The sequence below is a fragment of the Schistocerca americana genome, chromosome 4, assembly GCF_021461395.2.
Source record: "Schistocerca americana isolate TAMUIC-IGC-003095 chromosome 4, iqSchAmer2.1, whole genome shotgun sequence".
Classification (NCBI taxonomy): Eukaryota; Metazoa; Arthropoda; class Insecta; order Orthoptera; family Acrididae; genus Schistocerca; species Schistocerca americana.
In genome coordinates this window covers 20,371,265-20,399,143 of record NC_060122.1, presented here as the reverse complement: position 1 = coordinate 20,399,143, position 27,879 = coordinate 20,371,265, and the positions used below count along the sequence as shown (strand labels likewise).

At 43.6% G+C, this 27,879-nt stretch overlaps 1 protein-coding gene across 5 annotated transcripts in view; it reads left to right on the top strand.

Annotated features, from left to right (window-relative positions):
- The window catches only part of LOC124613920 (neurexin-1), a 2,081,056-nt gene that overhangs the window by 1,656,279 nt on the left and 396,898 nt on the right, over window positions 1-27,879 (top strand). For all 5 annotated transcript variants that reach the window (XM_047142672.1, XM_047142674.1, XM_047142673.1 and 2 more), the window contains one exon: window positions 27,569-27,712. In XM_047142672.1, coding sequence (XP_046998628.1) covers window positions 27,569-27,712 — 144 coding nt within the window. The remainder of the gene's footprint in view (window positions 1-27,568; window positions 27,713-27,879) is intronic.

Sequence of the window (27,879 nt, the reverse complement as noted above, 5' to 3'; positions counted from 1 at the left end):
ATACAGTAAACACCAGTTTCATTTAACTTACAGCATTCTCCAAGTATCGCGAAGGAACTTTACAGAAGAACAAACGACAGCAAAGGCCAGCTATTGCTAAAGAGCAGTAGTAGTGCAAAGTTCGTTCTACCCCACAATGCGGTTTGTCTACTTCAGGGGCAAGCGTACATTTAGAGCACACCTGTTCTCTTTTCATTGACAGGTTTTAACATGTCATTCTGCTTAGCGCATTACGACCCCTGTTTTTGGATACGTGGTTTTCCGTGTTACCCCTACCCACCCCACCAGCTCTGCCCGTGCCTCTCCTCCTCCCGAGCCCTCTGGGAACCTACAACCTCCCAAACACTCCCCCTCGCCGATACAAGTACACTTTTCATACCAAATTGGCGGGAAAAAGACTCAGTTGATAGGCCATTTGGCGCGAAATCGATTACAGTGTATGGAATATCATTTCAACACTTCACACAATGTGTGGAACATTATTTATTTAAGCAAATTGTTTGGTACTAGGCGGCGTATGAAATACAGTTTATTTATTTAAAGAATTTCGCGGGAAACTGATTGCAGTGTGCGGAATATGTTTTAAACAATTTCTGGTAGACAAGGCATTATGTGGAATATTGTTTGTCTAAACAGCACATGGGAAACAAGGCAGTGTTTGGAATACAGTTCATTGATTTCTTTAAAAAAAAATTGTCAGAAAATCGGCTGCGATATAGTTAATTTATTTAAACAATTTGGTGGAACACGGATCGCTTAAACACATCTGAAAAACTTTCTCGCGTCTCGGCATCTGTACGCGCTGCCTGGAGTCTGAGTTAAATTAATTGCTGAAACCTTTATTTGAGAGCAGAAATCGTGTTGCTTTTCTTTATTTATTTGCGGTTAGCAACCATGCTTGTAAAATGCGAAATCTGGAGGTAAAACACTATTCAAAATGCAGGGATGTTAATGTCTGCAGTTAAATGTCAAGTGTATGCTTTACAGATGACTTGGTCAGACTGTCGTGAATCATATTGGAGTAACATTGCTGCTGATTAATATCTGCCTCATTTTTTTTGTCGTGTTTAATAAACTACCGAGAAGACCATATGCAATATGCAATACAGCATTAAAAATTGATTACAACTTATCATGATAACGGTACAAAAAAGTCTGCCTTCGTAAGGCAAAATACACCCAAATCATTGCGAATTAGCAAGAGAAAGTTAGAAAATCATTCAGTTCCACAGTTAAGTAAATATTATTGACAGAAGCAGAAAAAAAGCGATTAACATGTGTCCAATTCTGTAAATGTTGTGTCTGTACACCCCCGGATTAGAGAATAGAGGTAGCGATATAATGGCGGACAGGTTTTCATTCGATGTCTTTAGTGATCGTTGATCTGCCACCGAGATTCTCTTTTACAGTGGAGAAAAAAGTATTGTCGCCACCAGTATTTGAACAGACAGCAAGCGCAGTTTGCAATTTCATGTCCAGGCAGAGAGAGCAGGGGTCGTAAACCGAGGCCTGCCGCTGTGCCCCCCTCGCCCGTCAACGCATCAGGGATGGTAGGGTGAAATATTTTGTGGGAATTGTTATTTATTTATTTATATATCTTTTTTTACTGATTTTAATATATTCTTAATTTGGATTTACTTTATGCCACAAATAAATGTACCTAGCACAGCATCGTGCTCTGAGTAAACAAAACAATATCTCGGCACGTTCACACGTCGAGGTAATATACACTACTGGCCATTAAAATTGCTACACCAAGAAGAAATGCAGATGATAAACGAGTATTCATTGGAAAAATATATTATACTTGAACTGACATGTGATTACATTTTCACGCAATTTGGGTGCATAGATCCTGAGAAATCAGTACCCAGAACAACTACCTCTGGCCGTAATAACGCCCTTGATACGCCTGGGCATTGAGTCAAACAGAGCTTGGATGGCGTGTACAGGTACAGCTGCACATGCAGCTTCAACACGATAACACAGTTCATCAAGAGTAGTGACTGGCGTATTGTGACGAGCCAGTTGCTCGGCCACCATTGACCAGACGTTTTCAATTGGTGGCAGATCTGGAGAATGTGCTGGCCAGGGCAACAGTCGAACATTTTCTGTATCCAGAAAGGCCCGTACAGTACCTGCAACATGCCGTTGTGCATTATGCTGCTGAAATGTAGGGTTTCGCAGGGATCGAATGAAGGGTAGAGCCACGGGTCGTAACACATCTGAAATGCAACATCCACTGTTCAAAGTGCCGTCACTGCGAACAAGAGGCGACCGAGACGTATAACCAATGGCACCCCATACCATCACGCCGGGTGATACGCCAGTATGGCGATGACGAATACATGTTTCCAGTGTGCGTTTACCGCGATGTCGCCAAACACGGATGCGACCATCATGATGCTGTAAACCTGGATTCATTCGAAAAAATGACGTTTTGCCATTCGTGCAAGCAGGTTCGTCTTGAGTACGCCATCGCAGGCGCTCCTGTCTGTGATGCAGCGTCAAGGGTAACCGCAGCCATGGTCTCCGAGCTGATAGTCCATGCTGCTGCAAACGTCGTCGAACTGTTCGTGCAGATCGCTGTTGTCTTGCAAACGTCCCTATCTGTTGCCTTAGGGATCGAGAAGTGGCTGCACGATTCGTTACAGCCATGCGGATAAGTCGCCTATCATCTCGACTGCTAGTGATACAAGGTCGTTTGGATCCAGCATGGCGTTCCGTATTACCCTCCTGAACCCACCGATTCCATATTCTGCTAACAGTCATTGGATGTCGACCAACGCGAGCAGCAGTGTCGCGATACGATAAACCGCAACTGCGATAGGCTACAATCCGACCTTTATCAAAGTCGGAAACGTAATGGTACGCATTTCTCCTCCTTACACGAGGCATCACACCAACGTTTCACCAGGCATCGCCGGTCAACTGCTGTTTGTGTATGAGAAATCGGTTGGAAACTTTCCTCGTGTCAGCACGTTGTAGGTGTCGCCACCGGCGCCAACCTTGTGTGAATGCTCCAAAAAGCTAATCATTTGCATATAACAGCATCTTCTTCCTGTCGGTTAAATTTCGCGTCTGTAGCACGTCATCTTCGTGGTGTAGCAATTTTAATGGGCAATAGTGTACATGGGAAAAACGAAAAAAAATTGCTGTGTACATGATGCAGAGGGGTGTGTCGCTACACTCCTTACGTTTCATCATCCAGGTACGCCTTCACATACTGCGTCGTGTTATTCCACCGAGAATTGCCTCAGGGATCGAGACGTGGCTGCACGATTCGTTACAGCCATGCGGATAAGTCGCCTATCATCTCGACTGCTAGTGATACGAGGCCGTTGGGATCCAGCACGGCGTTCGGAGTGGGACGGCGCGTGTTTGCAGCACTGCCCCATAGAGTTACAATGCCCCAGCCATACGGCCAGATGGCCAGCCATTCACGAGAAAAAAGCTCCGAAACTTTCAGTCCTACAGTATATAATAATACCCATGCGTCCGCTCACTGAATCAAATGGCGCGGTGGCCGATGCAATATTGGTAACAATTCGTGCTTCGTATTTTCAAAGTATCTATTTGCTTTTCCTTATTGAAAAAAAAACAATGGCGTTCAAATTGAAAACTTTGGTTCTTTCAACATTTTCAACTTTGCCAACCATATTATTTCCTTCAAATATTCGTTCGTATTGTGTATTGAAAATTGTGTGCATGGGAGAAGAATATTCATATTGTGTTTATTCGCTGGATTGCGAAATTACACAGAAGCCAGAATGATATTTGTCATAAAAACAATCGAAACAAAAGATGTTTGAACAATTTGTGTTTCGAATAAATGAAGATTTTTTTTTCACGGGCAGCGAGTTTTGAGGATATCTGTCGAAAAGCAGACCTCGTTAACATTTCTAAAGATGTGTCTTCCTGCGGTTAGTTTCGACGCGAACAATGCGTATTGGATCATATTGTGAAAAACAAGAGATGATAACTGATGGTGAACGATCGAGTGAATTTTAATACAATCTTCTCGTGAATTAATCTCTCGTTCCTGTTCAAAACGTGGCGCAATTTTGCAGGCATTTAATGAAATTTTTCACCGGTCTGTAAATATAAACATGCTGCACTAGTGGTGTACACATCGGTGGAATAACTTTGAGGGTACAGGTGGGACGTTGTGCGTGGTCCTGGAAAACCTCCTCATACAGTTCTGGTTGTGTTTGTCCTCCCCAGGAGTCGACAATGAGGAGAAGCCTTTTGTTCCCAACATAGGGCTTCAGAGATGTTTTAAGAAACTCGTTGTACGTGTTTGTAGTCAGCTTTCCAGATTTTTGTATGTTTTGGCGTATTCATCGATCGTTTTCTGGACTCGGGATCTAAATGCACCTGTTGTCTCCTGCAGGCATACGAAAACACTCGGCAGAACACGTCCAGAAAAAGTAATAGCATATTGTGCTGTATATGAATGCGTAACTTTCTTCATGTCCACTCTCTTCACAAGACGGTCTTGTTTCCTTTGTGAGTGAGAGTCCGGTTGAAAGTAGACTGGTACTGACATCCTGGAAGCAAATGAAACAGCACGATATTTGATGACCGAAACGATTGTACAATTGCATGATTACATAAGAGAATTATTCAAATGGGGCCGGCTGGTGTGGCCGTGCGGTTCTAGGCGCTTCAGTCTAGAACCGCGCGACCGCTACGGTCGCAGGTCCGAATCCTTCCTTGGGGATGTATGTGTGTGATGTCCTTAGCTTAGTTAGGTTTAAATATTTCTAAGTTCTAGCGGACTGATGACCACAGATGTTAAGTCCCATAGTGCTCAGAGCCATTTGAACCATTTTTTTTTATTCAAATGGATATTCGTTGTTTGAAATACCATTTATAGAATGTGATTTCATTTTGTGTCACATACCTGTTTGATCCGTGGTGATAATATAGTCCTTGTCAAAAGTGGGTATTACATCTCGAGTTTGTTGCCGGAAAGTTTCTGCAACAGCCGAGGTTTCTTCCAATGTCACTGTTTCCTTTCGTGATACGAATTTTGTTACTTTCCGTTGACGAATTCTGTACCATTGTTTAAATCTACTAGAAGCTTTAAATTCAAAGTTTTCACATTGTGCGGCCGCAGCTAAAGCCCATTGTTGCAGATTTCGAGAGGTAACTTGCTGGCAATTGTGCCTAGCTTCGACAAAACTGTCGTAAGTCCACGAATCTCTCGCTGCGTATTTGTCAAATACAGATCCACCCTTTTTAATTTCGTCTTCCCATCGTGATAAATATTACTATTTTTTTTAAACTGTGACATCCTTTACTTTTCAGCGCCTGCAGACTCCCCCGAAGATGTGCTTTCGCTGTGTTGACGCATTGTATTTTGTATTCTATCGGAATATACGTAGGCTCTTTGGATTTTTTACCTGGGGGTTCATACTCGTCCGAAGAATCGTGTGTTGTAACCTCTTCGAATTCTACATCTTCACCACGTTCATTCTCGCGAAGTAACTCTTCATCAACCGCGATAGTGTTTTCACTGAAGAACTCTATCACAGTGTTGTACAACGTCTGTGCCGTCGGCATAGCTTCGTGTGGAGTTGACGGCGAACCTTCTGACGCTAGTAAATTGTTATCAATCAGCAGTGCATTGAAATGGGTAACTGCATCTTTAATCAGCAACTTCGATTTCTCGCTGTGTAGAGAATCGTCGGTAATATCTTCTACAAGTCCCTCAGAACTCGCGATGTGTTCACTTCGAAGCATTATAATCACATAACTTTAGCAACAGGAAAAACTTTCACACACGTGTAATCGTACTCGCATAAGCAACTGCTAGGTTCTTCTTCCCCGTTTGTAGTGCAGGAAGCGCGGATGCGCGGCTATCCCTTCGCTCTTCAAGTCTGCCAAATGCCCCTTTGTGGGGACCCTCGTTTATAGCGGTCTCATGACACTGAAGTCGATCGTGAACTGAAGTAGTCGGATAGAAGCAGTACGCTGCTGTTCGACGGATGTTATGTATAATATACACGATAGAAATGAAATATTGTCAGTATACAATACGAACGAAAAAGTTGAAAATGTTGAAAGAACAAAAGTTTTCAATTTGAACGCCATTGTTTTTTTTTTCAATAAGGAAAAGCAAATAGATACTTTGAAAATGCGAAGCACGAATTGTTACCAATACTGTATCGGCCACCGCGCCATTTGATTCAGTGAGCGGACGCATGGGTATTGTATACAGTAGGACTGAAAGTTTCGGAGCGTTTTTCTCGTGAATGGCTGGCCATCTGTCCGTATGGCTGGGGCATTGTAACTCTATGGGGCAGTGCTGCAAACACGCGCCGTCCCACTCCGAACTTCATATCCCAATCCTGGCACCCCCCTTGCTAGTCTTGTCTTCTCCTACCTGTTGATGATCCAGCTGCGTGGAGGGTCGCGAAGGGCTCTCCCTAAGTAATCAGAAAAATACTTCCGTACTTTGGGTTATGTACGATCTTGCAATGACTTCTTGTAGTTAGTTCCAAAAGTCGAATGCTCACGGATCCACGTGACTGCGTTGGTTTTGGAGCGCGGGAAATGCTGTTTATCCGGAAATAGTAGAAACCGAGGTGTAATATGTTCCGGAGTCATTCACAGAAAATACGACAAAATTTGTCGCACCAAGCGCCATACGTCTTCTGCCGCGCCACATGTGAGACGGTGTTCGTCCTTGTCTGGCATTCCGCAGTCTACACATAGAGGCGATTCCGTCATATTTATCTTGTGGAGGCGTGATCTGCTGATCTGTTTACCGATGACTGTGATGTACCATGTGGATCGTGTAACCGCGTGTATCGTCTGCCACACCACCTTCCAATTAACCTGAGGGCTTTTGGCTTCCACGATGTTTGGTGGGCGCCTCTGCTGTAGGACATGATATATATCCTGCGCCGACGCCTGTTTCGTCGGTGGTACTGCAATACGGACATAGCTGTGTTCAATGTTAAAGTTCCCGAAGTAGTAGAAGTGTGGGGGTACGTCTTGAGCCGCCAGTGGGGGCATAAGGGAGGACGGAGCTAAGGACTCCAGCAGCAAACCTGTCAAATTTTCCGGGCGGTGGCGCCACAGCTTGACATAAAGGGCCACAGCACTGTCGTGGACATGGACTAGACCAAGACCTCCCATTTCTAGGGGAAGAGTCAGCGACTCGTAACTGACTGAAGAGCATGCCAGAACTGACGTAGGCCCCGAAGGCAGCTAATGGTACTGGAAGGACACGCGCTATTTTTGGAAGGCGCGATGCGGGGTAAATATTGACAACGTGTGTCCTTTGAAGACTGTCGAGGGTCCGCAGACGAAGGTTTTAGACCTGGGCCCGAATTTGTTGTAATAAGCGGCGGTAGTTAAGGGCCGCAGTGCGCCGCATGTCGTCGTGAAACTATATTCCGAGACATTTGATAGTGCCACGACGCTGTAAGGGGTCAACACACGCTGGGGTCAGCCCGTCTCCAATGGCCTTGGCGGTTGTCTCCTATGGCCATGGCGACCGATTTGGTGACGCTGAGACAGCCGCCGGAAGCTGTACCGTACGCGGTAATCCATTCTAGTGCGCTGATTACATCGACGCGATTACGGAACACGAGAACCAGGTCGCCTGCATATGCCGTACAGTGAAATGTGACGTCACGTAAGGTGAGACCGGTGAGTCGTTGACGGAGGCCACAGAGGAGCGATTCCAGTGCCAGAGCATAGAGAAAGGTCGACAAGGGGCAGCCTTGACGCACCGATCGGAAAATCGGGAGGGACTGCGAGAGGCGCCCGTTAACGAGCACTTTGGAAGTCGCCCCTCGGAGGAGGCGGAACACGGCGTCTGTGAATTGCTGTGGGTGCTGCATGTGCTGGAGAACGGACGTTAGGTACGCGTGATCCACTCGATTAAAAGCTTGGCAAAATCTAGTGATGCCAGCGCTCCCGGGATGCGGTGTGCCCTGGCTAGGGCTAGTATGTCGCGGTATCGACACAGTGCTGTGTGGATGTTGTTGATACCCCCTAGGGAAGTCTGATCTGGTGAGATGATGTAAGGTAGCGTCGATTGTAGACGGTTTGCTGATAGTCTGGTGAATATCTTCATGTCGCTGTTGACGAGTGTTAGCGGGCGGTAATTTGTATTCGAGTCCCACCTTTAGGTTTGTGAACCGGTATAATTATTCCTTCCACGAAGGTCGCGGGGAGCGGCACCGCGGGGGACATAAGCTCCCGACAGATGTCTGTCACCTTGGGAGCCAGTAAATACTGGAGAGTTCTATAAAACTCCACAGGGAGCTGGTCGGGGCCAGGAGACTTATTCGCCGCTCCTTTACCTATGGCGTCGATAACTTCGTCTTCCGTAATGTCTTTCGATGATTCAATTTGTAAATCCTGTGGGACAATGCCATTGTGAGACTCCTGTCACGGTCGTCGAGTCGAAAGATTGAGCAGAATAAAGTCGCGCGTAATGGTCGAAGAAGGCTGTACCAATATCGCGTTGTCTGGTGGTGATGGCATTTATCAGCGCCGGTCTCCGCAGTTTCTGTTCTCCAATGACGTGGTACATTGTGGGTCGTTCCGTTGCGAGTATGTCATGTGTTCGCGGTCGGACGATCGTCCCTTCGAGGTGTCGGCGCACACGGGCTACGATCTGTGCCTTCACACGCTGCACTGTCATCTGTCGTTCTGGTGTGGGTGGCAGGGAGGTGCATTCGCGAAGGACGGTGAAATAAAAATCGAGGGTCTGCCGCCTCCGAGCAGCAGTTCCACGACCATACGTAATAAAGGTTCCCCGTAGGGCCGGCTTGGCGCAGTTTAACCACCAACTAATCGAAGTGGGATACGTCGGGAGGCGGCGGACGCACAAACTCCACGTGTCTTCGATGGCGCGTCGACAATCCGGAGAAGCGAGATGAGCAAGGTTTAATTTCCAGGGATGTCGGCTGCGCCACATCCGTTGGCGACGAAGAGTGACGGCACATATATAGGCCTCGTGATCAGAAAAGGCTACAGGCCACACCTCCGCGTCGCTCAACGTTGCCGCGAGACAACGGGAGACGTAAATCCTATCGATGCGACTAGACGAGTGACTCGTGAAATCGGTGTATCCCGGTCTATTTCCTCGGACATGTTCCCATGTATCTACCAGCTGGAGAGCGATGATGAGTGTCCCAAGTTCAGGGCACAGTGAATGGCGTGGCAGCTGATCTTCAGGTTCTTCGGTGCTATTGAAATCGCCCCCTAATATCAAATCGTCGTGCCTGCCCTGAAAAAGCGGTGCTATTCCTTCTGCGAAGAAGAGCGATCGGTCGCGACGCCTGGACGCCTAGCAGCGTTACGGCCATTCCTCTAACGTCGGGAAGATATCGGTCTTCGTCCGCCTCGAGGATCTCTCTGAGGAGAACTGCGACTCCACTGTCAGTTGGCGAGGAGTGGGACACATGGGCCTTACAACCATACATATCCGGGAAATCTGCGACGAAGACTTCTTGGAGAAAGACAATGTCAACGTCTGCTGCATTGATCGTGTCTTGGAGCAGCAACAACTTCGTACGTGTCCGAATGGTGTTAATGTTGATGGTCGTTAAGCGATAGGTCTGTAGATTGTCTCCTGCGATGGGGGCCGCCGTCAGCGTCGCCGTAAAAGGTCCGAATCCTCTGTAATCTTCAGGCCGCCTCCGCGTCGTCATCTGTTGCTACTCGGGAGGGGCGGAGGTATGGGAGGAGGGACCCCTGTCGGCATCCACCACAGTGGGCGTAGAATCGTCTTCAATGTCATCCGCCCAAGGCCCGTAAGTTAACGTGGCTGTGGTAGAACACTTGTGGGCTGAGTGACTAAGGGTGAATCCGGAGTTGTTTCTGGTTGCGTACCAACGGCGGGCGCTGTGCTGGCCATCTGTTTGCCCGAGAGAGCGGACTCGGGTTTGTCGAAATCAGACAGAGTGACAGGCGAGGGCGGTCCTGTGTCATCCATTTTCCTCGTCTCGTCGGCCGTCCGGTAGTCAACTGGAGAAGACGTCCGCTGGAGGCAATCGTCTGATGGTGTGAGACGTCGCTTTTTACGTTTCCTCGGTGACCTTTGTTTGCTGACGCGTGTTTTTGTGTCCGAAAGAGTTAGTGGTTCCCGTATCGCATCCCCCTCAGGGAGAAAAGCCGAGGTCGGTACAACTCTGCCGGCCACAGTGGCCGAGCGGTTCTAGGCGCTACAGTCTGGAACCGCGCGACCGCTACGGTTGCAGGTTCGCATCCTGCCTCGGGCATGGATCTGTGTGATGTCCTTAGGTTAGTTAGGTTTAAGTAGTTCTAAGTTCTAGGGGACTGATGACCTCAGATGTTAAGTCCCATAGTGCTCATAGCCATTTCTTGATTCGGTACAACTCTAGCGTCGAGTTCTATTCTCTCGTCCGAATCTTTACATAAAGACATAGAGTCGATGGGCGGCGTTCTTCAATCTCTGCGGACACAGTAATGTTTTTGGTCACTCCAGGACTGGCGAAAGGTGTGCATTCTAACGCTTCCTGTCTTTCAAGTGGTTTTCCGTCTGTCATGACAGTCGATCGTATCACCCCTGCATAATTGAGAGGGAGGGCCGTGAGCGTAGGAGGTGGTGCCGTGTCATGTAATGGAATCTGTGTAACCCGACGTTGAATGCACGCCGAGCGTACATGAGCCTCCTGGTCGTAACCAGAACACGTATGAGGTTGTACATCGTACATTACGATTGCTCGACAGCCCCTATGACTAAGTAAAATGACACATGTTTCTTTAGTTCAATTTTGACTTGTCGGACGCCGTTAACGACCTGGTATGTCTCTTAGGTGTTCCATTTTTCGGCCACGTGGCTAATTACCGTCCCATAAGGGCGGAAAGCTGAGGTAACTACGTCCGATGGCCCTTCGATCGGGAGTTCGAAGACTTAGTGTGCGTAATCATAGTCCAGCATGGTCAACGGCAACCTCCCCGATGTGACCATCCGAGTATTTGAACTTGAGAGTGTTCGCACATCTGTCGAAAACTGCGTGACATAACGCGTCATCTGCCGTCTTGACGTAAACGACGCTACTTGTGATGCATAGGTGGATACCGATGATGTGCTGTGTGGTGTTTGAACTTCGTCACGGATGAATCGTTCGATTTCAAAGGCTCGCGGTCTTGCATAGTCGGGCTGAAAGCTGATCTTGATGGAAGCTTTTCTGTACGAATGAGCCATGGCGACTCGGTGGCAACGGACGCGAGCACTAGCTGCGGCGAGGAAGTAAACAAACTACGAGCGCTCGCGACTCTGCGGACGGGACGTAAACAAGACGTCCTCGCCGCTCACCAGCCCAAAGCAGACTTTGCCCCTACGCTAGCAGACATCTGCAACAATCGGAGGTAACCATAGGACAAGCTCCCGCAACACAGACGTGGCAGGGCCGGCGTTGGCGCTAGCGCCGGTTGCTACCACTCTGACGGGGACCTGAATTAACAGACGTACAGGCCAATTAGCTACCGACTGCAACTTTAACATCAGATATAAATATCGTGGGAATAATTTACGGGGCCCTCCTTTTAAGTAGCTGTCGTAGCAAATTTTTTTTATTGATGTCTTATAAGAACTGCAAACTAAAAATTATTCTCCAGAAGCGATTAGGATCTGTAGTATCACCTGACGCCGCTGGCATAATGAGTAAATAATATTCTTTTTGCTATTAAATACTTGGAAATAATTTTTATTACGTAGGATTTCTTTGGCTCTACTGTTGACAAATAATAAAACAGATGAAACCACAACATGGCACTGATTAGAAAACGCGAACATCAACAAAGACATTTCATAAACTGCGAATACCACATCATCGTTTCATCTACATCCCACAAGCTGTGTTTCTACATGACTATCACTTCTCCAATTGTTTGCTCCAGGCACGATTGTTTAGTGGAAAGGACGATCGCTGGTAAGCATCTATGTGCATTCTAATCTCTCGAATTTTATCTTCACGGTCTTTCTGCAAGGTATAAGTAGGAAGAAGCAATTAATTGCCCGACTATTCAAGTTACCTACGGTCTAGGTATTAAACAGCAGACAATACCGCCATGGAGGCTGCCTCTTTTGCAGCGTCTTCACTTGGAATTGAATGAGCAACTCTCTGACGTCTTCGTGCTTACTAAATAATCCAGTAACTAAAGGATTACTTGGATCTTCTCTATTTTAGCTATCCTACCTGGTACTGATCTCAGAATGATGAGCAGTATTAAAGTATTGGTCAAACGATAGTAAAAAGTCAAGATTGTAAGAAGTCAAGATTGTAAGAAGTCAAGGAATATGGCATCTACCTGGTCACCAGTGTCCACTGTTTTCTGGAATCTCGTGGGCGAACATAGCGTTCTGAGTTGCACACGATCCTTGTTTTCGGAAATCGTGTACATTCTTACAGAGTAAATTTTGTAACTGTGAAACTTGTTTAATGTGCGAGTATGAAACATATTACGAAGTTCTACAACAGACCGATGCCAGAAATGTAGTCCTATAGTTTTGTGCATTTTCCCGACGACCCTTCCTGAAAATGAGAATGGCCTGTGCTTTTTTCCAATCATTGGGATGTCTCATCAGGATATCTACGGTGAAATGATGTTAGCAAAGGAGCAACTTCTTTCGCATTTTTGTGTTTAATACAGTCACTACAATTTCAGGTGCAGTGCCCATTCTTCCAATGAGTGATTTCTGTAGCTTTACTATCACTTAATCACGTAGTTATGTATCTATTTTGTCGTTCATGCGACGATTTATATTGGGGACGATGTTTCGTTTCCAGAAGTAACTAAAATCCATATTTAGTATGCACTGTACTCAGAAAAATGAAAAGGTACAAAAAACATCTGTCAGATTAATTCATAAACCCCAAGTCGTTAAGGATTATCAACAGATTATGTAAATTCGGCCGCGAAATGCTCTTTGTCTATGTTCAGTCCACAGTCATACAGGAGCGTCACAGAACTACCACAAAAGTCTGGAATTTGGCAGTGTGTGCAGATACATAAAGTAATAAAGTACAAGTAGAGGAAAAAATCCAAAAATTGTTGATTTGTAATGATATGGCACGGAAAAATACATTTTCTTTACCATTCGTTATCCATCTGCCTGTCTTTCCATCTGCTATGACCTCTTGTTCTCAGATGTGAAGTAGAAATTTGTGCCACGTGCTAAGGTCTACGGTCCCGTGGCTGTGTAAATAAATTTAAGCTCCTAAGGCACTTCTCTCGAAAGATACAGCCTGGTATGTCAAACGTTCTGATACTCGCAAACGTAATCGATAAAAGCTACAGTCCGCGGTATTGGGAGTGCTGGTTTAGCGGTAAAGTGCGCACCTGCAATTGGAAAAGTCTCCGGGTCGAATTTAGTTTATACCATGGATTTTCCAGTCTTCATTTTAACCTAGTGTTCACCTCTCATTGATGTGACGATTGGCCAGAAACATCGCGTGTTTCCGTTTACCCATTTAACTGTACTTGATTTCGCCCCATTTGGATGACGAGTAATTTAGGGACACACAAGTCACCAAAGTGGTGTCCAATACAAAAACTTGCACCAGGGCATTAAGCAAAAGGAATTACTGTTATAAGTACGTAATTTTGTTTGTACAGAACTCACACAGTGCGAGTCATATTCGAACTTTTCTGGTTATTCACTTTCGGTATTGTGTTTTCCACTCAGTATTAAATAAAAATAATCTCTCTTTTATGCTCCCGTCGGTACTGGAGTCCTGCCTGCACAAATAACTCAAAGTAATATGCCTTCTCATTAACGTCAAACTAAGTTACCTCTTTCACTCGTCGGATTTGACGTCATTTACCATGCGAAAAAAAATATTGTTCCCATAGTCGTCTTGATCTTCTTGATCAATGATCACAAAATAATTTAAAATCAATAGTCCCTTGAATGACTGAATAAGAGTGAAATAGATTAATTGAGTTATGTGTATATTATGGTCTTCTTCTTTCAGTTAAATGTCTCAGCTGGTGATGATCAATCGTTTTCGATTTAGTTATATTACATCTTCGTTTGAAAAAAGTTTAAGGCAAACACATTTTCCTTTTGTTTATAGTAACGTAAATGCTCAATAAGAGTAATCTAACGGTAAACAAAACGTTCTTTTTTGATATAGTTTCCTCCCTAATGACACAATGGATTTAGTACCGTGTCCTGTTTCCATCCTCCTCTACAAGAGCATTTAGGCCGGCCGTAGTGGCCGTGCGGTTCTAGGCGCTACAGTCTGGAACCGAGCGACCGCTCCGGTCGCAGGTTCGAATCCTGCCTCGGGCATGGATGTGTGTGATGTCCTTAGGTTAGTTAGGTTTAATTAGTTCTAAGTTCTAGGCGACTGATGACGTCAGAAGTTAAGTCGCATAGTGCTCAGAGCCTTTTGAACCATTTGAACAGCATTTAACCGCCGGGGAACAGAGGCAACAAGTTTCCGGATGAATCTGTTATTCTGCGTCAGCTCTTCCCATGAATCATGAACTGCTTCGGACAGCGATGCCTTGGTTGATTGTGTAGGTTTTCTACACCTAATAATTTTCTCCATCTCTGCCCATACGTGCTCTACAGGATTGAGGTCAGCACCTTTTGGAGGCCAGTCCAGGAGTTCGATGTCTCCATTCAGTTGAAACCATTGTTTTACACAATTCTCTGTACGGACTGGGGAACGGTCATGTTGGAATATTATACTACCTCTCGAAAACCTCTGACGAACAGAAGGAAGCATTATGTTCTCCAGTATTTGGCAGTAGTAATGACTAGCAAGCGGACGGTCCAGTTCCCACAAAACACCACAGCCGTCTGCTGATATCCATCTTCAAACCGTGACATCTTTGCCTCTGATGAACATAGTTTCTGTCAAATCTCGCTCCTGCCCGAGGCAGGATTCGAACCTGTGGCCGTAGTGGTTGTGCGGTTCCAGACTGAAGCGCCTAGAACCGCTCGGCCACACCAATCTCGCTCCACGTGGACAATATACAAGAACAGAACTATTTGGCGGAGTAGAAAACACCTTCTCTTCCGCAAATATAACTTGCTACCAGTATGAAAGTGACTCGTTCCTGTACTCCAGAGCGAAGTTTAACCTGGGAGCCCTATGTTGCTCTTTAAACATTTCCATAACGCGAATTTTCGTCCACACCTTCCCTTCACGTTGAGACGTCGTCGTATGGTCGACCTGCTCACGCTTAGCTGAAGGATGTTCCTTATTTCTGACCGAGCGAGGTGGCGCAGTGGTTAGACACTTGACTCGCATTCGGGAGGACGACGGTTCAATCCCGCGTCCGGCCATCCTGATTTAGGTTTTCCGTGATTTCCCTAAATCATTCCAGGCAAATGCCGGGATGGTTTCTCTGAAAGGGCACGGCCGACTTCCTCCCCCATCCTTCCCTAATCCGATGAGACCGATGACCACGCTGTCTGGTCTCCTTCCCCAAAACAACCAACCAACCAACCTTATTTCTGTGCTGATCCTGAATGGGTCGCCATCACTGCATTTGAGTCTACTACTGTCCTGATACTCCGTGGTAGTCCGTGGACGCCCGGGGCGACGACGGCGGTTGACGTGGCCTTCATGTCTTTACGGTACGTTTGCTGTATCCTAGGGCACAGGAAACGGCGCTGATACAGTATCCATCTTCATGAAGTGCAAGAATGCGACCTTTATCGAATTCCTTGAGCTGAGACATTGCAGGCAAGAACCTAGTGACAAGGCAAGAGGAAACTAAGTGCCATACAAGCTGGACAGCACTTTATTCGCCCCAGAAGTCACAGTCATTCCCGTCTACATGCTGCGAAAATTATCTCATAAATAAGTTCCTCTTAAGTTTTATTTTGAGTATCATGGCAATTATTTTGTCTCTGATCTTCATACATAGTAATAATGGAATTGTTTTCAGAGATTTAAAGCAACATCTAGATTCATGTAGTGATTCAGGTCATGGTGCTCTCGCTAAAGCACGCCATACACGTCTGTAACAACACATTCACCTAGTGGCGGGTTAGTGCAGTGGCTAAAGCGCTAGGACTGAAAACTCTTAGAATGAGGTACGAATCCTGCCATTACAATTATTTTTTTTAATTTGATGTAAACAACGAGATGTTAGTTTAGGTGGACAATGCTACTTTTATCGTTTGCATTATTTGTAGTATTGTGTGTATACTTCTTCGAATGCTTTGTGGAGGAAATCAAGAACATTTAATCTCCAGTAGCTTCCGTATTATAAATACGCCTCAGTTTCAGGATGAACTCAGCCCTCAGTATATAATACTTCTGTATTTCTAGCAGTACCATACCTACAGGTGCTAAACTCTGCTTCAACTAATAATTTCTATAGCTATACGAACACAACTTGTGATGCCTCTTAGGACAAGTACTTTTGCAGTGCCGTCAGATGAAGAGATATAGCTGCACAGACTTTGGGGACTTTGATTTAAAACTCTTCCTATCTAGACAGTGAGCATTTCATTTTCGGGAAATCAAAGATCGTTGTTGCCTAAGACGTTTTAAGCGGAAACTAAAGTCCTTCACCTACAACAACATTAAAATAGCGAGCTTTGGATCTATTACAGGCCACATTTTGTCACATTTCGTCGGCAGAAAGGAAAAGAGCTGATCAATACGAAAACAAATCTCCCAGCAGGAATGGAGGAACGAAATTAAACGTCTCGTGTTGGGAGGTTATGTGATTTTGTTTCAGTGATTACAGAATCATGTGAAAAGAACGATGCAGTTGGCACCACGGGCACGCTGCTGGTGTATGTTGTTTCTCTACCTGAACCGGTATTCATGCAGAGCCTTTAATTCTTAAATTCTGCAGTCGGTATGTGTCCGTTGCACACGACATGACTGTTACGATATAGTTGTGGATTCTAGTTTGATAACTGCGTGGTTCCCGGGTTCGATTCCCGGCGGGGTCAGGGATTTTCTCTGCCTGGTGATGGCTGGGTGTTGTGTGATGTCCTTAGGTTAGTTAGGTTTAAGTAGTTCTAAGTTCTAGGGGACTGATGACCATAGATGTTAAGTCCCATAGTGCTCAGAGCCATTTGAACCATTTGAACTGCGTGGTGTGGGTTTGATTCTCACATACGTCGTTCATTTTTAACGCACACTAACGGATCTACTGCATCGCTGGTAACACCAAGTGAAGAATATTATGTCACACCATGGTTCAGAATCCGCATATCCCTTCGCCAGCAACAGGGTCAGAGCCTGTTTAAAGTGCGCCACAAGAAAGGCGGTAGTCGCAGAAGACAGAAATTCTGTTCGGGTAAACATGCACAAATTTTTTTTTTCTTTCAATGACCCAATGGGCATTACGTTCACATGGCTCATATTTAATGTAAATTTGAGACGTAGAAAATTTTGGTGATGGAGTTCGAATTTGGTTCTCTATGAATGGAACGTATCTGGGTTGGAATCCTGGTCCAGTACAAAAATATTTATAGTTTCCTTGTAAACTATAGTGTGTACACACCGAAGTATCAGCGAAAAATAATTTTCATTTTCAATGTCCCTTCATAAATTGTCAACCATAACGATAGCTGCCATTATTTTTAGTCAAATATGTGAGCATCTTACTAATGGTGAGCAAGCAGTTAATAATTTATATCTGTTTATGGCTGGATGAGGGCGACAGTGGGTGCCGGGTTCGTTTCCTGGGCAGAAAATGAGTGTATCGTTATTACATGTTGATAAATCTCGCTGCTGGTGAATTCGATATTTAACATTTGATTTTACTTAGTTACACATCCGATAATGTGCTGGGTACAAAACCCTGTCACGAAATTTTACATCGCACCTTTGCAATTTTCAACACATGCTCACGTGGTTACTTGTGTAGAAAAGTATATTAAACGTCTTTCGTGGTTGGTTAACAGGGAGGTAAGGGTCTTGATTTAGCAGAAAAAATTTCGTCATTTAGTTTCAAGTTCAGGTATGCTAACTGATAGCTTACAAGTCAACCGTTTGACAAATACTTCAAAGCAACTCATCACTCTAAAATCCAAACAAGAGCAACACCGTGAGTTACGAGGCTATTTAGTAAGCACGAAAGCTTCAGAGAGATGCTTAGTCACATATAGTTGCAGACGCCGCAACAGCGGAGACCCACGTGGCGGTGTGCACAGCTGCGTAATGCCGAGAGCTTACGACACGTGAGTATTCAGCTAATATGTGGATACCCCTCTTTGCATCACGCGGAAAGACCATGGGGATAAAATTAGAGAGATTCCTGCGCACACAGTGGTTTACTAGCAATCGTTCTTCCTACGAAATATTCGCGCCTGGAGTAAACAAATGTGGAAATGACAGTGGTATCACACACCTTAATGTGGCATGTGAAATATAGATGTAGATGAAATAATGTGTTATTCGCAGTTTATGAAGCGTCTTTGTTGATGTTCCCGTTTTGTAATCGTTTAACAATGTTGTGATTTCATTTGTTTTATTATGTGTCAGCAGTAGTGACAAAGGAATCTACGTAATAAACATTATTGTTACGTATTTAATAGCAAAAAGAATATTATTTACTCGTTATCTTAACGGTGTCAGGTGATACTACAGAACCCAATCGCTTCTGGAGAATATTCTTTTTACTTTGCAGTTTTTTTAGATTAGATTAGATTTACTTTCATTCCAATTGATCCGTAGTGAGGAGGTCCTCCAGGATGTGGAACATGTCAGAAAAACAACAATACATGACAAATATTTAAACTAAAACAAATAAGCTAATGTACCATTCCACAGGTCCCAAGTGGAATGATCGTCATTTTTTAATGAACACTAAGAGTCATTTTACAAATACTATTGCACTGAATTTAAAATAAAAAAGTTTTTTATTTATTTATAAGGTAAGAAACATGTAATACAACTACTGTAATACTTATTTACAGTGAACACATTACTGCACTGAAATGGTGCAGAAGTTAGATTATACTTACACACACACACACACACACACACACACACACACACACACACACAAATTTTCAGTGAACACATTACTGCACTGAAATTGTGCAGAAGTTATGTTGTACTTATATACAAATCAGTTGGTTTTCCTCAGAAATTCATCAATGGAGTAGAAGGAGTTGGCCACCAATAAATCCTTTAGGCTTCTCTTAAACTGAATTTCATTGGTTGTTAAGCTTTTTATGGCTGCTGGCAAGTTATTGAAAATGTGTGTTCCTGAATAATGCACACCTTTTTGTACAAGACTAAGTGACTTTAAATCCTTGTGAAGATTATTCTTATTTCTAGTATTGATTCCATGAATTGAGCTGTTGGTTTGAAAAAGTGATATATTTTTAATGACAAATTTCATTAAGGAATAAATATATTGGGAAGCTGTAGTTAGTATCCCTAGTTCCCTAAACAGGCTTCTGCAGGATGTTCTTGAGTTCACACCACATATAATTCTTACTGCACGTTTTTGTGCCCGGAAAACTTTAGCTTGGCTTGATGAATTACCCCAGAAAATAATCCCATATGACATTATGGAATGAAAGTAAGCATAGTATGCCAGCTTTTTCATTTTTATATCCCCTATGTCTGACAAAATTCGCATTGCAAACAGAGATTTGTTAAGACGCTTCAGCAGTTCTGTGGTGTGCTCCTCCCAGTTGAATTTATTATCAAGCTGTAATCCCAAGAATTTAACACCGTCCACTTCTTCTATCTTCTTGTCATCATATGTTAGACATATACTCTTGGGACACCCCTTACAAGTTCTGAACTGCATGTAGTGTGTTTTTTCAAAGTTTAGTGACAAAGAATTGGCTAGGAACCAGTGATTAATGTCTACAAATATTTTATTGGCTGATCTTTCTAAGACTACACTTGATTTGCTATTTATTGCAATGTTTGTATCATCAGCAAACAAAACAAACTTGGCATCTGGTAATGTTACTGATGAAAGGTCATTGATATACACAAGAAAAAGTAAGGGCCCCAAAATGGAACCTTGTGGGACCCCACATGTAATTAGTTCCCAGTTGGATGATGCCTGATAGCTTGATACATGTCTCTTTCCTAATAACACCCTTTGTTTCCTGCCAGAGATATAAGATTTGAACCATTTTGCAGCATTTCCTGTTACACTATAATATTCTAGTTTACTTAAAAGGATATTGTGATTTACACAGTCAAATGCCTTTGACAGATCACAAAATATACCAGTTGCCTGCAATTTTTTGTCTAATGAATTAAGTACATTTTCACTGTAAGTGTAGATAGCCTTCTCAATATCAGAACCTTTTAGAAATCCAAACTGTGACTTTGACAGTATGTTATTTGAGATAAGATGGTTATAAAGACGACTGTACATTACTTTTTCGAAAATTTTTGAGAATGCTGGCAACAGTGAAATTGGACGGAAATTTGATGCTATTTCTTTATCTCCCTTCTTAAACAGTGGCTTAACTTCAGCATATTTCAGCCATTCGGGAAATATTCCACTGATAAACGACTGGTTACACAGATAGCTTAATATGTTACTTAGCTCAGAATCACATTCTTTAATTAACTTTGTTGATATTTCATCATACCCACTAGATGTTTTTGATTTTAAAGATTTTATGATGGACATTATTTCTGTTGGGGTAGTGAGGGTCAAATTCATATTATGGAAGTTACTTGAAATGTCTGGTCTAAGGTAATCCATAGCAGCATCTACCGAACCTGACAACCCCATCTTTTCAGTAACAGTTATAAAATGTTTGTTAAAAAGTTCTGCAACACTATACACATCTGTCACCAATGCATCATTTACTCTTAATGCTATTTGTTCCTCTTCATGTCTGGTTCTACCGGTCTCCTCCTTCACTATATCCCATATTGTCTTTATTTTGTTATCTGATATGACTATCTTTTCCTTGTAATATATTTGCTTTGACATCCGTATTACAGTCTTTAATATTTTGCAGTATTTCTTATAATGTGCTATAGCATCAACATTGGAAATGTTTCGGATTGACAGATACAGTTTTCTTTTTGTTTTACAAGATACCCCTATTCCTCGAGTAATCCATGGCTTCTTTGTAGACTTTGCTCTAACCTTGGTAAGTTTTGGGGGAAAGCAGTGTTCAAATAAGGTAAGCACTTTATTAGCAAAAATGTTATATTTTTCATTCATGCCATGAGCACTGTAAACATCAGTCCAGTGAATGTCTCTGAGGAGTGTCCTAAAATAATCAATTTTTGGCTTACTGATTACCCTCGTGAGCTCAGATTTAACAGATTTTATATCCTGTTCAGTATTAACATTTAACAGAAGGAACTGCATGTCATGGTCTGAGAGGCCATTGACTATTGGTTTTGTAATATAATTTTGTTCATTTGACTTTTCTATAAAGATATTATCAATGGCTGTTTGTGAGCAAGTGGTTATCCTAGTGGGGAACTTTACTGTGGGAATTAAGTTGAATGATAGTGTTACTAACTCAAATAGGTTCTTATTGGGAGAGTCTTTAAGGAAATCTACATTGAAATCACCAGCAACCACTATTTCTTTGTTTTTGGTTGTTAAATGGGCCAGTACAGCTTCAAGGTGGTTTACAAACAGATTAAAGTTACCTGCAGGTGCTCGATATACACTTAATATTATGAAAGATTTTTTGTGAAAATCTAATTCTGTTGCACATGCTTCCATATGCTGTTCTAGGCAAAATTTATGAATGTCTATGTTCTTAAATTTATGACAGTTCCTGATGAATGTGGCAACCCCTCCTTTCTCCATTTCTGATCTACAATAGTGAGATGCTAACCTAAACCCTGTAACACTTAAAAGTTCTATACCAGTGGTCACATGATGTTCAGAGAGGCAGATTATGTCAGCTGGGTTTGAAGACTCTAATTCATCTATGCAGATAGTTAATTCATTAATTTTATTTCTCAGTCCTCGAATATTTTGATGCAATAAAGATAGCTGACATTTCACATTGACTGACTTAAAATTGGATGGAGTTAAAATATCTGCTGACAGTTGAAAATTCTTAACCAATGGCTGTTTATGTTGATGTAATAAGCTGGAATTATGTTTTTTGATTTCTTTCTCAAACTGAAGGTTTGTCTCAGTTCTAACCTCTCTTAAAATTTGTTTTCTTTCTGTCCTCCCTACCCTAAAAAAGGGTCTTTTCTGAATCCTATAACCACTGGTATTTTACCACTCATGACAGTGCCTCCCCCCTTTAACTTTCCTGCTATTTCCCCAGCCAATTTACCCTTCCCCTTCCTGTTGAGGTGAAGGCCATGCCTAGTATAATCCCACCTACTGACAGAATCAACATGAACCACACCAATGTGTGACCCCGCACCCGACATGAACAGCCGTTCCAGCTCCAAATTAACTCTCTTGACAGAAGAGTTCAAATGAGGTCGGTCATGGCGCCCAAGAACAGATACAAACTCAACACTGGTATGCCTCGATGCTGATGCAATCTTCGCCAGGTCACACTCTATGCTGTACCCAGGATCTCTGTCAATACTGTTACCTGCCCCACCCACTATAACCACGGTGTCTTCCTTAGTGAAATCTTTGCAAAGTGATCCTAAATCCTCTGTCACCTGCTCCAGACCAGCACTAGGTTTAAAAAAATTGGTGACCTGGTATTCTGATCCTAGTTCATCCTGCAAGAGTTGGCCAACACCTCTTCCATGGGAACTACCTAACAACAACACTTTCTTTCTCTTTACTGATTTCCCTACATTCTTACTTTTCAATTTGCTGCTGAAAGTTTGTTGTGCCCTGTCTACACCTGTAACTGCTTGAGGCTCACCAGCTTCTAACTGAAGCAACAGGTCAAATCTATTTTCCACATTCACCATAAAGCTGTCAGACAAAGTTCTAGGCCTGTTCCTCCTGTTGCCTGTTGCCACTTCCCACCTCTCTTTACCCTTCTCCCTCCTTAACCTGTCAAGATCTCCCCTGGCCTTGTCTAACTCAGCCTGAAGGGCAGCAATTTTCCCCTCCTGTTCCAGTATCTTCCTATCTCTACTACAAATCCTACAAAACCACTGATGAGTCTCATTTACTTCCCCTATTCCCACGCCACTACAGTCACCCACATGGAAAAAACTACAGCACCCATCACACCAAAGCCCCGACCTAACAATTCTACGGCAAGTCAAGCACTTTTCACTCATGATAAACGTAATAATTTATTAAGAATAAGTCAGTTAAATTACAGATAAACACGAAAATATGGTTACACAAATTTGGCCTATACGCAACTGTGTGTAAACAAAAACAAAAGTGCAAAGTTTCTGAAACAACAAGTTAAACTTTACGCTACTTTCCGAAAATGCTAGTTAAATAATGAAGAGGTACGCTAAGTTAAATTGCTGGAGAGAGCAAGGAACAACTAAACGAAATTCTATAGATTTGCTGCAGCAGAACGTAAACAGAAAATACGACTGTACGGTCTTTTCGCGTTTTCTGCTATATTACGTAATGAGAAATGAAACCTTTAATGGTACACTTAAACGGCACACTAATACACTTATTTACCACGTAATCAGTACTAATCTATGTGTTTTATAATCTAAAATAACTTATCTTTACGAGAACACCAAACCTCGCGCTGTCTTATAAGACATAATAAAAAAAAATTGCTACGACAGCTACTTAAAAGGAGGGCCCCGTAAATTATTCCCACGATATTTATATCTGATGTTAAAGTTGCAGTCGGTAGCCAATTGGCCTGTACGTCTGTTAATTCAGGTCCCCGTCAGAGTGGTAGCAACCGGCGCTAGCGCCAACGCCGGCCCTGCCACGTCTGTGTTGCGCGAGCTTGTCCTGTGGTTACCAGCTGAAGAGACTTCTCTCGTTAGCAAGCGTCTTCTGCCTGTCACCAGTCTAATGGAGAATTGGCAAAATTGCAGCATACATTTGACAGCAATGTGGCCTTCGAATTACTTCCTGGACTGGTGCAAAAGTTTCCTTCTAAATTCACTCACTAATATCTTATCATTCTCATTAAATATCCTGAATGAACTTTTAAAAAAAATGCTGTTATCAGACCTATAGTGGTCGGAAATTCCGTAACCATGACGATATGAACTTGTGTCGGAATCCGAAATTCCAACTATCATTTTGTACATAACCGCTTGCTGTCGTGATTTCTAATGGTTTTAGGTTTGGATTATTTAATGACATTTCTCATCAAAAACACTATCGCTTATGCACGCAAACACTGTGCAGTGTGGAGCTTTTTATTTCAACTGTGTGTGTGTGTGTGTGTGTGTGTGTGCGTGCGCGCGTGTGCGTAAAGCAAGTTGTTTAAACGCCTATACTAACGATTTAATTAATATTTCCTGTGCCACATCTTCTGAAGCAACATTTGACGAGTTTTGTTGCATCTTCAAGGCGTGTGTCTGTTTGACGGTATTCTGTACTTTGCGTAACATCAGATTTAGAATGATATTTTCACTCCGCTGCGGAGTGTGCGCTGATATGAAACTTCCTGGCAGATTAAAACTGTGTGCCGGACCGAGACTCGAACTCGGGACCTTTGCCTTTCGCGGGCAAGTGCTGTACCAACTGAGCTGCCCAAGCCCGACTCACGTCCCGTCGTCACAGCTTTACTTCTGCCAGTTCGTCTCCTACCTTCCAAACTTTACAGAAGCTCTCCTGCGAACCTTGCAGAACTAGCACTCCTGAAAGAAAGGATATTGCGGAGACATGGCTTAGCCACAGCCTGGGGGGCGTTTCCAGAATGAGATTTTCACTCTGCAACGGAGTGTGCGCTGATATGAAACTGTCCTGGCGGAGCACTTGCCCGCGAAAGGCAAAGGTACCGAGTTCGAGTCTCGGTCCGGCTCACAGTTTTAATCTGCCAGGACAGTTTCAACATCAGATTTATTAACTTCTGAAGCAGTCACGGTTTACCATAATGAAAGTGTGCCAGAAAGGTTGGGTCAATTTAGAGTCCATGGCGGTACGAAAAACTGTAATTGTTTAAATATTCCATGCTAGTTCCTTGTCATCTGCAAAGCAAACTTCAGCTGTCTCTCTCAGTCTCTCTTTGTATACAACAAGTAGTTCCGATCTCTTGTGAAGTGTATTTCGAATCAGCCTGCTACTAATTATGTGACATCGTCAATTTGTGTGTGTGTGAAATAGCTACCACGTCGCCTCATATGCCCTAATCACGACCTTGTGACGCGAAATTAATTATTTATTGACTTGAGCAATATTTCTTGATCGTTTCCCAGTCAGTCATTTGCTCTGAAAGGAAGGAGGTTGGTTCGCACATGCAGAAACAGGACGTGACCACCTGAGAAGGAAGACGACGCCGACTGGGTGTGTGGTGTTGGTCCAGGGGTCAGTGTGGCACTGCCCACTCTGCCGATGCACTCCGACTCGGGACAGCCTGCGCGAGATGCGAGACACGAGAAAGTCTGTCTGATACGTTTCAGGGATTTGTGACAGAGTACTCACCTGTTTCCTTATGTGATCAGAATGAAAAAGAGCCACAATTGTTTAAATATTCCACACACTGCAACCGATTTACCACGGAATTCCTTAAATAAATAAACTGTATTGCACGCAATTCTCTGACAAAATTCTTTAAATAAATAAACAAACTGTATTCCAAACACTGCCTTGTAGCCCGTAAACTGTTTAAACAAACATTGTTTCACATATTGCCTTGTCTACGAGGAATTGTTTAAACGATATTCCATACACTGCAATGGATTTCGCGTCGAATGACCAACCGACTGAGTCTTTTTCGGGCCAATTCCCTGGTGGGAGAGGGTTGGGTGTTTCCCAGAGGTGATGGGTTAATTAATTGAACGATATAATTAATTAGTGACATAAAAAGCGTACTTATATCAGGGAGGAGGGGGGTGGGGGGAGGAGGGAGGGTTGGAGGTTTCCACAGCGGTTGTGAGGATGAGGGGTGGGGGTGACACGTGAAGCCACTCAACCAAACAACTGGCCGAGGACGGATTATGTGCAGTGCGTCGTGATCCGTTTAGATGGACAGTACGTTGAGGACGTGTCAGTCACATGAGAACAATAGGTTTGCCCCAAATGTACGCTTTCGACTGATGTAGGGAACTCGCAATGTGGGTCAGAATGACCTTTGTCCTTCTACGAAGAGCATCGTGCACTGTGAGTTTGCCACGGCCGCCAGCCACTCTGCACCACGGTGGCGCAGGCCGCTGCCAGGTGTGACCCGCCGTGTCGCTGCACCGCCGCTGTCGGCTTCTGTCGAAAATACGCGTTTTCGTTGCCAATTGTGAGACGCCGGTGGGGGTGATATCGATCTACGATACCACAATTACACCACAAGTTGTTGATAAATACAAAATAATTAAATCAATAAATGATGGTTCTCGATGCACTCCGTCTCCAAGTTGTGATTCATATATAACAAGTAACAAAAGAGTAATGTGCCAGACTAACTGAATCTAAATTACATATTGCAGATAACAATTATATGAGACGGATTGAGACAGGAGTCTCTCACTGTATTTCTGGATACCTCGATAGAAAATAAGAGGGAAATGTTAGCTTGTCCGCGAATTTGAATTGAAATTATGAAAAATGATGTTTGACTTATCTTCTGTTGGGTTTCCATTGCACTGATTCTTGTTATTGACTCAGTTATTTTGTTAAGTCGATCACGCTTGCAAGTACATTTTCAGGGCTGTGTTCGTTTCAAATACATTTTTGAAATGAAAAGACGCAGGCTATTTGTTTCGTTTTTCCACATTTTATTAACAGTTGTGTTTGCTAGTCACACACCCACCCACTTCCCCCGACATTAGGTCCAGTATACAACTTGTAAATGCTGCTAATGAAAACACTCTCTCTAAAAGTTTTCACCAAAGAACTTTCATCAAAAATGGTTCAAAAGGCTCTGAGCACTATGGGACTCAACTGCTGAGGTCATTAGTCCCCTAGAACTTAGAACTAGTTCAACCTAACTAACCTAAGGACATCACAAACATCCATGCCCGAGGCAGGATTCGAACCTGCGACCGTAGCGGTCTTGCGATTCCAGACTGCAGCGCCTTTAACCGCACGGCCACTTCGGCCGGCTGAGAGAACTTTCATCAAAGATAGTAATCAGAATATTAATAAAAGCACTTCATTCGTAACGTACATTCTTCGAATGTTTACAAATTCTTCAGTAAACAATAAGAGTAAAAATTACAAATGTTACTTTAACAACAAAAATTTGTAAACGTATAAATTATACGAAGAAATACCAAATAGGCACAGAAATTTGAGTTAAATACCATCTACACACGTACTCATACTTTCTATCGATATATATGAAGGTGATGTAAATTATATGCACATCACGAATGTATATGCAGAAAAGGGTGGTATGTGACATATGTTAATGTATCGTATTGTATATCGCATCGTTTAGTAAACAGTGAGACTGCGTCACTGACCAGTTTCATTACAAAGTGCGCCTGTGCGAAGTGTATTAATGTCTGGTGTGGAATATTAAGTAATTGTATGGTATTCTTTAGTGAGAAGTGAGGCTTTGATTAGAGGGCGCAGTGTTGTGAGGTTCAGTGACGCATCGCGCGTGCCGCAGGCGCCATCCGTCCGTCGTGCCACGCGCAGGAGGCGCAGTGCAGCTCGCAGCCGTGCCTGCACGGCGGCGCCTGCTCCGAGGGCTGGAACCGCTTCATCTGCGACTGCTCGGCCACCAGCTTCACGGGGCCCACCTGCGGCAAAGGTGAGTGTGCTGCGCGCGGCGCGACTCACGCGCGACTGGGCGCCGCTGCCGAGCGTGGACGGTTGTCCCTCGCTGTACCACACCCTTTACTATCTAAGCGCCTCCGGTGCTTTTCCTCACTGTTCCTCAGCTTCTTATAACAGTGCAACCGAGGCCCCGTCGATAGT